The sequence below is a fragment of the Ambystoma mexicanum genome, chromosome 2q (assembly GCF_040938575.1).
Source record: "Ambystoma mexicanum isolate Mex_15411 chromosome 2q, UKY_AmexF1_1, whole genome shotgun sequence".
In the NCBI taxonomy this organism is placed as follows: Eukaryota; Metazoa; Chordata; class Amphibia; order Caudata; family Ambystomatidae; genus Ambystoma; species Ambystoma mexicanum.
The window spans coordinates 754556346-754571839 of NC_090924.1; the positions used below are offsets into that span (position 1 = coordinate 754556346).

The window sequence follows — 15494 nt, forward strand, 5'->3', positions numbered from 1 at the left end:
TCAGGTCTTCTCGGGGCTCTTCTCCTTGCTTCTCAGTCACATGCTTACATCGTTCGTGCACCTTTCTTCTATGGTCCTCTCGTGGCTCTCTCGTTGTTTGGTTCTCTGTCGCTGGTTTAACAGGTTTCTACACCCTTCTTCTCTGGCCATCTCAGGAGTGTCTTCTCCTTGACATCAGTGCCACATTTAATGAGTTACTACCCCTTCTTCTTGCTTCTATAAGGGGAGCCTTATCCCAAATCTCAGTTCCTAAATGTAGACTTTTGGTAGACCCTGCAAGTGGGGTGATGAGGAGGATTGTGAGATGTCTGCTTCAGAGTCTTGACAGGGTTCTCAGTAAGTGTCTCAGCACCTCCCAACCTATGTACTAGTTCATCTGCCACCTGTTCCAGTCCCTCTTTTCCTCTCAGCTTCTCGCTTCCATCCTCATCCTAAAAGAATCTAAAGTCTGAAATTAAGTTTCGATGAGCAGAGGCGCAAACCAACTTCTGGGTGTCAGGCATTCCCCAATAGACAGAGGCTATAGCTGGGGAACCAGGTGGAAGTGCACAGCGCATTTCACATATAACTTCCACATGAGATGCACACTTTACCTTTTTGCCTATTATGTATGATCCCTTATGTTTAAATGTGTACTAGATGTGTCCTAATTCTTCTTGTTTAACATTTTCAGACACGCAAAGTTAATGTCTCATATGCATGTTTATTAGGCACCAGTTGGCATGTGAGCCAAATGTAGCTCTTGTTAACTGTTGGTTTGGAGCTAACCAGGCTCTCCTTGGCTAGTAGCAGGAGTTAAATTGACCCCAGCAATTTGGAAACCTGAGAATCTGCACTAAGTGGTCCCCTGTCTGATCTTTCATTCCTAGCTTCTCCTATCACTATTCGAAGTCCCAGCACACGCTTGTTCCTTAATCCTTCCCAGGTCTGCCCCCTTGTGTGTTAGGGTCCACTACCTGCTCTTCATCACCGTTGATCTTCAACCTTACCTCTAATGTAAAATCTTCTTTATCCCCATTGACAATAATGCACTCATTCTCCACAATTCTCTGTCACCTCCTTGATGTTCCTCCACTTCTCTTCACATCCTTCTACAACCTCCTCCTTCTGCACAATTTTCTCTGTCACCTCATCCAGACCACATGGAACCCCTCTGTTAACAGTAAGATTTTAGTAAGACTTGGCAGCAAAAGAATTGCTTGAATCCGATTTCATTTAATTTTTAAAAACGTTTTTTTGCTGCAAATATATATATGGGAGGTGGGTTTAGATGAATAACCAATTTGGGGGAATTATAAGTGGGTGGTGCGGTGGGTCTCCCACCTTATATTTGTGGCAAGGTAAAAAAAAAGAATTAATTGAAATCGTTTGACCAAATAAATTTGACCCGATCACATTGAACCTGTTCCTCCACTTCTCTTTACTTCCGTGAAGGCATCATGGAGTAGACACAGACAACAGATTCAAATTTGTTCTCAAACGTTTTATTTGCCCTGTGCTAAGGTGGGATTTCCCTACATAAAGAAAACTAAGGATAGTCTGTGTCAGGAAGTCCAAATCAAATGTCTTTCTGTGTCCATAACCTGTGCTTGTCCTCACAACTAACTGTATACAATGTGTAGGGATGTCAGCATAAAAAAGAATAGCGTTCAAAAGAAAGTTCAGAGCTTCTTCCAGCTCTCGGCTTATGATCAGCTTCCCCAAGTTCAAAACAGTTCACAAAATATCGGGGTTCCCTTCCCCTAGAGTTCAAATCTTCCAGCTTTCAAAACAACACAGTTCCTTGGGACACTTCACAGCTCCTTTGATATCAATACTTTGTACCAGTTCACTTAGGCAGTTCTGTTTCTCGACTTATAATTCACACAAGGCTGTTGCAAAACACAATCTTCGTTATGCATGCTTTCATTGGCTTTGCCATGCAGGGCACTCGGTCTAGGGGCAGTTGTCGGACGACACGGTCCACCCATTACAGGTCAGCTGGTGGTGGGGAAGGAGCTGCCAACAATAGGTTGGGACAGCAAAACACAGACTTTAAATACATTGTTAGTAATTAGAGATAGACACCGCTCTGCAATCTAATGGTGAGTGGTTGGGGATCTTTAGGGAAACAATCAAGCAAAAGTAAAAGACTGGGTGATAGCACACACCATTACAGTCTTCACACACCATTACAATCTTCACTTAACAGAAATCAATAATACCATTGTGCGCCTTCTAAAAACACAAACTTCGGGCCCATTAATTGAATGACTAAACTCAGTAAATAACAGTGCCAATGTCTTAATGCCTTTACCTCATAGACAGAGTTCCATTTGGGATTGAGATTTTCTTTGATAACCTTGCTTTGGAAGATCTGATTGCCGACACGAATGATTCCGTAAGGGTCAGACTTTCCCTTGACCATTCCCTTAAGGTATGTATCTTTACTCATCAGATCCTGAGCTTCGATGAAATGTATCCTTAGAACACCCTAAATAAAACAAAATAAACACATTTTAGTGTTCAACTTCAAAATATGTCCTTACATTTCCCAATTTAATCTTGCTGTAATGTTTTCATGCATGGATTCAACACCACTGCTGTAACATGTTCCGGGTCTTTTTACTGCCATGGATAAAACACATTTTAAAGCAGCTCTGTATGAGATGCTCGGCACCACCATATATTCTGGAGGGATTTCTGGAGATAATAAAGCAACAGGAAGGACGTAAGCTTGTGGGTACCTCTTTGTCACAATGCTCTGCTTCATCATTGAAGGCAGTCCTGCCTGAAAGCATGGCAGTACCCAAGCAGCAACATAGAGAACTAAAGGGAAGCTGTTGGTCTATTAGAGATTGACTATGTTGATAGTTTTTCGGCTGCATCTCCCCTTAGGTTTTAACGGTATAGCGTTCTCCAGCAGAACGTGACAAGATAGAAAACAGAAGACCAATATTTAGCATGAATGCATCTCACAGAACTAAATGGCACTCATTTGCTCAGCCTTGGAATTTTTGAATCTGTGACCTACACACAAATCTTTGTAGCAAATATTACACACATGAGATATCCCACCAGGCTAGCAGGAGGCAAACTGAAGAAAAAGCATCCAGCGGTCCATGACAGGGAAACCTAAAAAGAAACCAGACTAGGCTTGTTAGGAACGCAGTCAAAACACAGTCTCAGGTACCAGTTCAAAAACATCAAGTCTGTAAAAGGCTGAGTGTTTGCCCTTCTCCCTGCTGTACAACCGTTTAGCAGGAGGAGTGGTAGTGCATATAAGATGGAAACATATGGTGCGAGGCAAGTCCGTTGCCAAGGGATGTCTTAAAGGTCAAATGAGCATGTAGAGTATCCCAAGTCCAGGGATATCCAAGGTCCTGAAACCACCTGAACATTGCTGTGTGGGGATGGGGAAGGGGGCGAGGTAGGGGGGACGGCAAAAGGACAAAGCACCTGGTAAAAAAAGGCTTCTCATGTTGGGATCAGGGTCAATCTTGCACCTTGCCCCATATTGTGTTGGTGGCAAACTGTCATTTGGAAACTGAACATTGCATCAACAAAGGCACGTAAACAGTAGTGGTGACCCAAGAACTCACTAACTTCGCTTGCCGAGTTCCCCCATCACCCTATCTGTGGGAGGTGCAGGGCGGAGAACACATCCAAAATTCATCGGTCCTCTGCAGCCACCACACTCAAATCCCCACCTCGACACTGCTTCCAGCATTCCTTTGGCACGGTCAGCTCTCCATCACACATTATCAAGCCGATGACTCCGAACACATCTTAGGGGATCCATGCACCACGTTACAGCACTCCTCCATCTCCATATTGTACTTATGAAAGGAGAGATGAAGGCTTAGTAATACTTTTCCTGGGTTGTAAATGAAAGTGAACAACGGACTAAATGATGGTTGTGAAGAAAGTATCCCAGTGTAGAGAGTGCATTACTTTAACGGTTTGCATCCTTTTATTAGTGTATTAGTGTATTTCTATTTATTTGATGAACAGGGATGTCAATTTCGATCTGAAATGACTTACAATAGCATATTTATAGATGGCAGAAACATTACCCTGAAGGGTGCCGAACATTAGCACAATCATTAGAACAAGTGGTAAGCCAGTTCAGAACAAAACAAAAAGTTAACAGAAAGAAGCAACTTACAAAGGTTACATTAACCTAGGGCAGCAAGTGTGTCAAACTAAAGGAGTACTGTACAAATATACAAAATTACACTATTACGCGACAATGGAAGGAGTGGTGTGCTCAGGTAGGAAGAATGAGGGTGAGGGCAGGTGGAGCTCCCTCTTTTGAAAGTAGGTGAAGTTTAAGCCGAGCTATGAAGAGATCCATAGCTGTACTGGCTCGCATTGTGATTCGCACTGGGTTCCAATGGAGCAGAGTTAGTACAAAGAAAGAGTGGAAGCGCAGGAAGTGTCTGTGTGGCTGAAGGTTCCTTTCATGTGCAGGAAAAGTGGTTTCTGTGACTCTTTTCATTAACGTGTTTTACAACGTGGTCCTTTGCGATCCTGCACCTTTAAGGCTGAGCCATCCAGGAGGAAGTCCTTTTTAAACCCCCTATCAGCGCTAAGCGCCAAAAAGTGTCTGTGTCCGTGCTTGGGGCAGAAGCACTAAGGTGGCTAAAACTAGTGGGGTAAGTCGGTTTGCCTTTATGACTGTGGACTACTAGGCCAACTCTATGCTGTGCCTCGTACAGTGAATTGGTGCTCGATGGGCATTAAGTCCACACTGTAAGACTCGCCGATTTTTCTATGTACAGATATGATCTGCGTAGTCAGATTAATATGATTACCAGCTGTAAGATGTCCGAGCAATTCACAATAAACGCGTCATGTATTGTGATCATGTTGCCGCAAGGCACTTTAGAATCCCACATGGGCGGTGTGGTTTCTGGGGAATCGGATGAAATTGGGAGTCGAGACTTATATTGTTGACGCCCCTCCTGAAGTGAATATAAAAGAGGGGAAACAGTAAATAAGGCCAATATAAAGAGACAAAGCTTGAACAAAGTATTGTGCTTACTGGCCTCTATTGACAACGAAAATGCCTGTGCTGTGGTCCAAAGTCCGGAGGCGGACAAACACAGGAGGAGCAAAAGACTCTTAGACTAGACAGCGGAGAAGGAGCAAAATCCTGGCCATGGGACAAAGCTTTGAGTCTGAACTAAGAGGCATACAACCATCAGAATGCTTAATGACCCAGAAACATGTTGGTGAGCGTACAAGACAATCCCTGGCAAATGGTCTTAAGCTGAGACAGACTGATATTTTTTTGAGGTCCCACAGGCTAATAAAAGGGTGGTGCGGGGCCCTTCTCTGTCCCTTGTTTGAGAGTTGGGTAACTTTACTAAAACATATTTTGAATAATAGCCTGGCAAAGGAATCCGAGCAGTTTGATTTGAATATAAGGGAGGCATATATTGAAAGTGAAAAATCAGTGATGGAGGAATTTAGTTTTCAATCGCTCTGGGCTGGGGGTGAGTAGCGGTGGCCTGAGATAGTTGACGTGGTGAAGTTGAAAAGGAATTAGGCCTGATGGAACTTGTGATCAGCCCAATTAGACCCCTGCTGAGAAAAGCACAGCCTGGCAGAACGGGGAAAGGTAATTCTACATTTGTAGAAAACCTTACCCCTGGACAAAGAAGACTGGAGGATTTATTTAAAACCATTGCAGGGCCGACATGATTCACAAAAAATTACAGGAAAAGAAGATCTAAAGAAAAAAGTGAAGATATGTTGACTAACATCATTAGTGATAAGAGTCTGCTGGAATTAGAATTGAGAGATAAATATAGGGGGCTGAATTTGGTACGCCAGGCTACTCTGGGCTTAAAGCTCCCTTTTAATTTGAATGATCAACATCTGAACTCGGATGACCTGCCTTTCTGCACAGAACATCTAATTAGTTTATCAGTTTCCGGTAAGCCGCAGAAAGTGGAAATCCAACCGTGGTAAAGCCAGTGAGTTCGCCTGGGTGAAACGAGGGCCCTAGATACGGTGGATGGACGGTTTTGATGGCAGAGACATTTGATTTTGAAAATCTGAATTGAGTGTAAGGAAATCAATGCCAGAGACATTTGGTATTGAATATGGAAAAGTGATTAACATGATGCAAAGCAAATAAACAAGCATTGCAAAGAATCGAATAAGCTATCATTGCCAAGGTTTAAATAATCGCGCATTGCCAAACGCCAAGAATAAGTGGTACAGGAACAATAACAGCAGCATTTGTCTGCAAAATAAACCTGGCAAAAGGGCGCCAGGTACTTTGAACAAGAAACCTGAACAACAAGGAATAAGTTTCCTAGGAGAGTGTACTGGGAAGCTTATGATAAATTGAGCCAAGTGAACTAAAATAGTAACTGCGTTTCCTAGCAGGAGAGTGTACTGGGAAGCCTAGGTTGGTCTTGAAAGTCAGAGCTACATAATAAGCGAATATAGATAAAACCAGTAATAAGAAAGCTTCAAGGGCACTTGAAAGGATACAGAGTCGAGCCTCATTGTGAAGCTGAAACTGTGGCAAGAAACCTATGAAACAGATCCAAGCAAGGTGTGTTGGTTGCATAACCTGTAACGGGTGGACCGTGTGGTCCAATAACTGCGCCTACACCAAATACACCCACCTAAGGAAAAGCCACACAGTGATTGAATAAAGGAAACCTATGTGAACTGAGATTGATGAGCTTTATAAATTGGTAGCAAATAGCCAAACCTGAAGAGCTGGGAAATATCCCAAGGACTGTATCCCAAAGAGTCACGTTATTTTGAAATATTGGAAGACTTGAAAGCTAGGGAAGCGAACCTCTTTGGTATGAAGTGAACTATTTGAAACATGGGTAAGAGAAAACCCTTTTCCACTTAAGAGCTGGAAGAAGCTCTGAACCTTTGTTTTGAACACTTCTCATTTGATGCGGACATCTCTACACATTGTATTCAGTTAAATGTGAGGGCCAGTATAGGTTTTGCACACAGACAACCATTTGCTTTGGACTTCCTGACACAGACTGTCCTCGGTTTCTTTTAGGTAGGGAAATCCCACTTTAGCTTAGGGCAAGTTAGATATTTTCCTCAACCTCCGTTTTAGTTAAAAGTTTGACCACCAAAATTCTCTCTCGTTGTCTGTGTCTCATTCATGATGCCTTCACAGTCCTCAGTCGGCTGGTTTACAAATGGACTCGGGAGATAATAATAAGGGCCTGCATCATACTCTTAAAGAGTTAGATAATCATGTTAGGCTAAACGCACCTGAGAACTTGGCCCTTAACATGGTGCTTAGTTCCTTCTCTACTTTGTATGATAATATTAAGCTGGAGCTTCAGACACATACGCTGCAGCTGAGCGACGTGAAAATCCATCTAGAGTTCTTGGAAGAGGGCATTAATGGCTTCACATAAACGGTAGCCCTAGCTCCGGATACTGAAGTGCCAAGCTCAGGAATCATTGTGGGAAAAGGAAAAGGAGCAACCTGTGATAATGGTGAATGCTGCGACGCAAAGTGATCTGGACGAAACCATCGTATTGGACAAAGATCCCGTGTGGGATGATGTGTTTTCAAAGTGGGGTGTAAAGGTGGATTGTGCATCCCAAACCGTGCCCATGTGTTCCTCTGCTGGATGGTGGGGTGGTGACAAGGTGGCTAAGGGCAGGCTCAGGGCATCTTGACTGGGAAGCGACCAAACTACTGTATTCTATGTCTGATGGGGTGGTACCTGGTGTGTCTGGTCTAACAGCCGATGGGGGCAGTGGTTTTGGAAGGTGTTCACACAGGGATTGTGGGGGTGGGTTACCCCCGTCTGGGGACAGCTGGTCTGCCGGATGCTTCAGGCCTTTTTCCTTTGTTTACTAAGACAGGGGGCTTTCAGCTCTAGTGAGCAATCACAGGAAGGGATCTTCTGAGGGTGAGCCTATTCCACTGAATCTGATGCAGACCGGGGGGATGGGCGTGGTAGAAAGCAGTCCCGAGCCCAAAAAATGGGGGTCAGATGGAGGGGCACCTGAGCAGAGGATGGGTGGGGAGTTAAACATCTGCATATAGTAGGGAGGAAACTGAACCAGGAAGTGGGTTGTCAAGTTGATTTAAGTTGGTTTCAGGAATGGCCATGAGTAGTAGTGGGTTGATTTCACAGGAGGGTGTAGGAGCCTTTGCAGGTAAGAAAGATAGCACCCAGAACACAAGGGAGGTTATCACGTTTTGTACAGTATCGGGATCTATTGGTAATTTGACAGACTGTCTGAGAAAAGGCAGTAGGGGAAACAAACAAGTTGCATATAAAAGTGAGCCTGCAGCAGTTAAAAACAAGAGAGTATTGCTATGCAACGGGTTAGTGTCAGAATCTGGGGATGCCACAGAGAAAGTGTCCCTGAGAAAAAAACACGTGGTGTGGAGAAATAACGACCCCAATGATAGGAATAAAAGGGATAAATTGGGTGATGCACGAGAAGTGGATACCCCAAAAAGGTTTCTACTAGAACAGTTGGAAGTGATGGATTTGAATGTGGTGTTAAATATAAGAAATGTGCTTTGCCTATTACATGAGATCCCCCAACTGAGAATTATAACTTCAGGGGATATTGCCAGGGTTTTCCTACCCAGCTATGATCGTCTTGACCAGGTACAGATTGACTTTAGATCAGAGGCTGTCGTGAGAATTATCTTGGGAGAGACCGATTGCCTAAGGATACTAGGGTATCATATGCATCCAGTGGACAAAAAAAGTTTGTGTAGAACAATTGGAAGACTCATTATACAGTCATGAAGATAGGTTTGAGACAGATGGCAAACGCCCAATAAGGTTTACCTGTAAATCTGGGGCTCAGAAAAATAGATAGTTGAATGTGTAAATGAGAAACATCGAGTTGGGGGAGCAGGTCTACAGGATTGGGGTTGTCTCATCAAATCTGGGTGACGATTGGAAAGCTGGGGGACAGAATGACTGGTCTTTAACCAATTAAAATATCCCACACTATGTCTGCGGTCACATGGAATACTAGGGGCTCAAATAGCTTCTTGGGTACAACTGAGCATTTGGAGGATTTACTCACCTATGACTTGGTTTGCCTTCTGGAGATCTGGCTTACCAATCAAATTGTATTTGATGGGTTTACACTGGTCCAGCAGCTAGCTACCGTGAACAATGTGGGGCAACCATCAGGAGGCCTCATTATAGCAGTAAGAAGCTCAAAGCTTAATAAGATTGAGGTAGTTCTGGAAGTAACTTACAGTTTTTTGGCAGTAAAAGGCTGGCTAAATATTCCTAGAATTGTAGGCTAGATTCTTATTGTATGCATCTACTGGAATCAGTGGGTAGTTAGCCTGGATGGTTTTTTGAACAGCTTAAATGATATTTGCGAGGGCTATCTGGGTGAAGAATGGGGTGTGCATATGATTTTGACAGAAGACCTAATGTCACGCCCTCAAAAGTATCACACAACTCCTTCCTGACCATGGAAGCCGATTGGAAGTCGACCCTCCCATCTTGGTTGGCACAGGTTTCTGATTGTGAATAAGAGATGACCCTGAGACAGCCAATGGGAGGGAAGATGGTTAGGGAGAAGTTGTGGATGGGGAGGGGGAGTTAGGAAAACCACATAGAGGGTTAATAAATCATATTGCATTGGGGAGTGGAGTTGAGGGAAAAATACATACATATACTTATTCCGATCATCCACTGTGCTAATACCCACACTGCTCCCACCCACCCCCTTTGGCGCAGGCATATGCTCTGCTCAAACACAAACCTGATATTATTCTACAATGCCTCTCCTTAATCAAAGGCACCTGAAACATGGTGAGTAAACCCTTTCATGATTAAGGGTCATGAGTGAGCAGGATTAACACCTGAAATGCTAACAAACAAACAATAGCGACAACCAACAGTAAGCACATTTAGAAAGCACATATACTATCCCCTTGGACTTCATGACATGTGGTATCAGCACAAACGAGAGGTTCTGAGCACATGGAAATGAGAATGGCTGCAAGTTCCTATCACAAGCACATGGAAGCGTTAATGGCTGTGAGTTCGAAGCACTAACACATGGGAGCGTTAATGGTGGCAAGTTTGAAGCATTAAACACATGGCGGCGTAATGGCAGAACTTTCACAACACAAATGGGTAGTCTTTCCAGAATGCCTCCCCTGTCCTGTTAACTGCACAAAGACGAGAACCTTTTATGCCCACAATATACACAGTTTAAGCACTTAACTGATGCCTGGGGAGTCTTTCCAGAATCTCCCCAGGCGCTTTAGTGTGCGAGGAGTACTCTCTGTTACTCCTGCTACCGGATTAAGCGTGACTCACATGGGCGGCCGGGGAAGAAGATCTCATCTCTCCCCCGGGATGCAGAGCAAAACCGCCAGCAAGAGATACCGTAGCGCCCTCGTCATTGCTCTTGGTCTCTAGTCAAAACAACAGCTTCTGATTCTCCCGGCCCGTGCCTGCATCCAACAAAATCACCAGCAAGCGTCATGGGTCAGGGAGGAGCTTAAAAGGCCTCTCATTACCTCACATGCCCAAACACATCTAGAGAGGCATCATAGGCAGTGGTGTCTCAATGCGGTCCAGAATCCCAGCACACTACACCTCCAGGGCTCATTAGCCCATGTGTTGTGACTCCGGCCGATTACTCCCTCAAGACACACCCCAGCTCCCCACTTCCTCACACCTAAACGCAGATTGTTTAGCAGGTGTGTGTGGAAATAGGTTAGGTGAGGGTGGTCGGAATAAGGTCAAGGAAAAAGATATGGAAATAGAGGGTTGTCCTTTTTTAATAGGTGGAATGGGAGATAAATCAATGGTGTGGTGACTGGCGATATCCCGTCTAGAGTTACATGGAGGCGGAGAGGGTCTGCATCACACATTGATTATATACTTCTGTCAGAGTCCCTTTTTGCTCCCTGATGTGAAATTAATGTTGTCGAGTCTGATGTTAGTGATCACAATCATGTGTCGGCTAAATTTAATTATGTAATATCTGAGGTGATTAACAGGGTGAGCAGTAATTTGATGATCAATAATGGTGAAATCATTTGGCAAAAAGAATCGCCTTCACTGAGAAGTTTAACAAAAATATTTGTAAGGACTTTTATAGCCTGTCCTGGGATGAAAAGTGTGAGTTTTTGACAATAAACATTTTCAGGTGTTTATTGTTGTCTTTGGTTGTTTTTATGAGGGGAGAAAGGGTTTCTGCGAGTTGCCCATCACATCCATTCGATACAGCCCTACAGAAAAAATAGAAGGACGTGAGAAGGAATGTCAGGGCTGCTCGGGGAAGTGGGTTCAGAATCCACTGGGTAATGAATAAATAAGGAAGTTAAAACAAACCTTCAAAAATTGGTGTAAGAGCCACAAACATATTCAACTCCAAATGGAAGGAGAAATGATGTTAACAACATCAGTGGGAAAGACCTCTTGTAATATTCAAGTACTGATCAATAAGAGTATTAAGCCATATGATCAGGTACAAACTAACCCGATTTCAAAAGGCTCTTGCGTGAAATATTTTGGAGAGTTATATAGAGCATCATGAAGCTGTGTGGTATTATCCTTTGATATAGCCGCAATAGAGAATCTCATTAGAAAAGCCTAAAATTGAGTAAAGATGTTGCTTCCCTTATTTTGGGGGGAGCTGGAGGCCTGGGCGGTGGTGCATGGCCGTTTGCAGAAGTTTCAAACTGGTTTTAGCAGGGGTCTATTTACTACACTTAATGGTTTTTATCATTAGATGCCTTTAAGAATCTTCTTGGAGTAAAGGAGACCCCACTATTTTTGCTGCAATGATCGACTACTATCAGGCTTTCGACTCAGTAAACTCAGTAAACGGATTTATTGTGGAATAAACTGCAGGATTGGAAAATCGCAGGTCACTGCTTTATATGCTAACTAGGCTCCATGAGAACAGTTTGCTGAAGGTATGATTGAACGGGCACAGAGCTTTGACTAGGATTATCCCTACTATGAGAGGTTTCAGACAGGGGTGTGTCCTCCTCCGTGCCTCTTCAATCTGTACCTGGCAGACCTGGGTGAGCATCTGAGGGAGTCTACCTTTGCCCCACCATAAATTGGTAGCCGTGCAATAGCCCTTTTAACATATGCTATTGAATATATGATGAACATATATTCATCATATAGATGATGTTATTTAGATAGATACAACCAAGATAGGGTTGCAGTCGCAACTAGCATCTATCCACAGAAAATGAATCAATATGTGTCACAGATGGAAAAGATCTATTTTAAATACTGTCGATTTTCCATAACACCTCTGATATATTTTTACAGAATAAAGGTGGTACCAGCATTGTTATCTGATATGCAGACGGCCCGGGTTACACGATCTATAGATTGAGGATTATTGGATGCTAGATTGTGGCGTAAGGTTTTGAGGCTCCCTGACTGTTGCCTCATTAGGTTTTGAACTAGGTCTAACAGCACTAACGTGCTATTTTATTGTGGACAATTCTGACCCTATACAGAAATGCAATGGTCTCAATGGATGGGTCACTGTACGCTGACCTTGCCAAGGCTATGCGTACTAGCAGGTCAGTGTCACTAAAAATCTTTGCGGATGAAGTGGTGACATAATTAGCTGGAAGTAACCTCCAAGTAGCTGAGCTAATTTGCGATCCAATGCGAGTAAAAAAGAAACTGCTGGACCACGATTTGATCTGCACAACTGTGAATTCAAAACTATATGAAAATCCATTTTCGGAAGACAAGAGAACAGGCAAAAAGTTCCCAAATTCTTATTGGAGGAATCCGTTTCTGAGATTCCAATTAAATGTTTTACATTCAGGTGAAGTATTGCAAACACGCTTGCCTAATAATGTCTCTGCAGGGGAGTGTGGCTGCTACAAGAGACAAGGGGCCTCATTACAGTTCCGGTGGTAACCCTGCCGGACCCGTAAAAATGTACAGGTGCATGACGTCCCAGTGCCACCGGCTCATTACGAGTCCGGCAGCCGGGAAGTCAGGCGCTGGTATATTTGTTAATCCCCATTCCCATAGAGTTTGCCTACCGTGACCACTGTGCCCAGCAGGGTCAGACCTGTTGGGCACAGTGACTCGGGCAGGCAAACACGCAGTTTGCCTGTCTGGAGACAAGGGTGCTGGTGAGCTTACTGGCACCCTTGTTTCTGGACCGGCAACAATGTAATGAGGCCCAAGGTGTTTGTTTTGTATGCGATAAAAAAGATTAGGATTTTAAAATAAAGTTTTCATTTTGACTTTTATTTAAGAAAATTGGAGGGTCATGGAGAAAACAGGATTGTTTAGGTTTTTAAAAATTCTTGGGAATGTGTTTTTAACAATTTTGTGTGCGCAGATTTGTATGCATGTCTCCCTGACTCATTTTCCAGTTAGTAACGTGATCAATGTAATTTAGGTGATTTGTATAAGGTTGTTTTACACAATCAGTATTACAATAAAACAAAGTGAGCCATGTATGGAGGAGCAAGAACATGGATAGCTTTGTAGAATAGAATAAGGAACTGGAAAAGGTAGTGGTTATGCATGGAAAGCCAGCCAGCATGGTGTTGGTAGGCAATAGTGGTGGAGGACCTCTGCAGGTTGAAGCGAGTGTGGGTAGGAAAGTTCAGGGCTTTGTTTACAGCGAGGAAGGAGTAATGGGAGGGCAAGAAGTAGGCCTAAGCAGCATTCCATTTAGCTGAGAACAAGTATGGAGAGTTTTTATAGAGTGCTGAGCAAGAAATAGATCAATTTTCAAACATTGAGTAGGCCAATGTGAGCAGCCGAGGTGGTGGTAATGACAAATTGGTGCAGTTGGAGGTCGCTATCAAAGAGGACTCCTAAGTTGTGAGCATTGGGCTAGGGCGCAAGGTGTTAAGGTGGGAAGCAGATTGGGGAGGGCAGGGATGGCGTTGGAAGCCAGGAGAAAGAGGACTTCTGTTTTTGAAGAGTTCAGCATGAGGATTGCAGTGATGCAGTGGGTAATCTGTTTGTAAATGCCTGGGGTGAAAGAGGGAAAAGGGGAAAAGGGGAAAAGATTTGAGTGTGGTCATAAAAAGAGGTGACTGTGAAAGCCAAAGAGAGAATTTCACCTAAGGCAAAGGTATAGAAGGTGAAGAGAAGAGGTCTAAGGCCTGATCCTTGTGGGATGCAGACAGGGATCAGGTGGGGCCAAAGGTGTGTTATTTCCAGGAGATTTTAAAGGAGAAAATGTTGAGGTGAAAGGCAATCCAGGCTAGAGCAAATTTGCAAAACTGGAGGTCCTGGAGAATGATGAGAGAAGAGAAGTGGTCGACAGTGACAAAGCGGCAGAGAGGTTGAGAAGGATGAGTATAATGAAAGTTCGAAGTAGTGATCATTAGAGTGAAAGTTGAAGACATGCATGAGTGCCATCCCGGTGGAGTGTTTACTATGAAAGCCAGATTGAAGTGGATCTCCAAAGTCATTATAATCAAGGAACCTAGTGATCCGGTTGGAGAACACTTACTCGAGGACATTCGAATAATGAGGTAGGAGGAAAATTGAATGAGAGTTCAGTGGGATGTCTGGGTCAGAAAAGTTTCTTCAAAAGGGGAAGGGCAGTTGCGGATTTCAAGGAGGAAGAGAGAGCCCAGTGGAGTGACAGGGGTTAAACATCTCAGATAGATAAGTGCAGATGATTGGTACAGTGTATTGTACTGTTTGAGGAGCAAATATGTCGACACGAGCATAAGATGGGTTGATGTGAAAAGGGGGTAGGAGGCAAGGAGATGGGCAGAACGAGGGAGAGGAGAGAAATGCTGCGAGTGTTATAATTCTTGAGGAAAAGTAGTAAGTTATTAGAGAGGGAGGAGGCAATGTATATTGGATTAGGGTGTGAGCAAAGCTTAGAGGGTAGATGAAAGTTTGCGGTGGGGGTAATTGAAAAGGAAGGATATTAGATTTGTGAAATGAAGATTTGGCAGAATCCAGTATACAGGTGTGGGCAGAAAGGGAATTTTAGTAGGGAAGGAATAAGGCGGGGATCAGCGATTTGCACAAGCGCCATATGGCCCGGTTTATGTTCATTTTGAGGGTCAGGAACGCAAAGGTGATCAAGGGTGGAGACAGGACGGTGTGAATGTGTGTGCAGGATAGCCTTGTTCAAAGGGAGTCATGAGTGCATAATGAAAGTCAGAAAAGGCAGGTCAAGGGAAGAGGCAAGTATTGGGGACAGAGACAGAAGAGAAGTCCCGATATCATCATGGTAAAGGGATTGTATTTCCTCTTGTTCACTAAAGAGGGAAGAGGAGGAGTAGAGGGTGGAGGGACCCAGAATTAAAGTGAACAATGGAGTGATTTGAGAGAGGGTCCAATTGAGAGATCACCGGAGGAGAGTGAAGTAGAGAGAAAGACAAGGTCAAGAGAGAAGAGGGTTGAGTCAGGTAGTTGGGAGTTTAGTTTAAGGTAGGTGGTTATGGATGGCTTGGGAGGTCAGGTCCTCGAGCATGACGATTGGGATGTTGATGGGAAGTGACTCAACAAAAAGGTTCAAGTAAGGGTAGG

At 43.8% G+C, this 15494-nt stretch overlaps 1 protein-coding gene across 4 annotated transcripts in view; it reads right to left on the reverse strand.

Moving 5' to 3' along the window:
- ESYT2 (extended synaptotagmin 2) overlaps positions 1-15494 on the reverse strand; it is a 1091416-nt gene that overhangs the window by 388541 nt on the left and 687381 nt on the right. For all 4 annotated transcript variants that reach the window (XM_069647986.1, XM_069647985.1, XM_069647987.1 and 1 more), the window contains exon 9: positions 2297-2473. In XM_069647986.1, coding sequence (XP_069504087.1) covers positions 2297-2473 — 177 coding nt within the window. The remainder of the gene's footprint in view (positions 1-2296; positions 2474-15494) is intronic.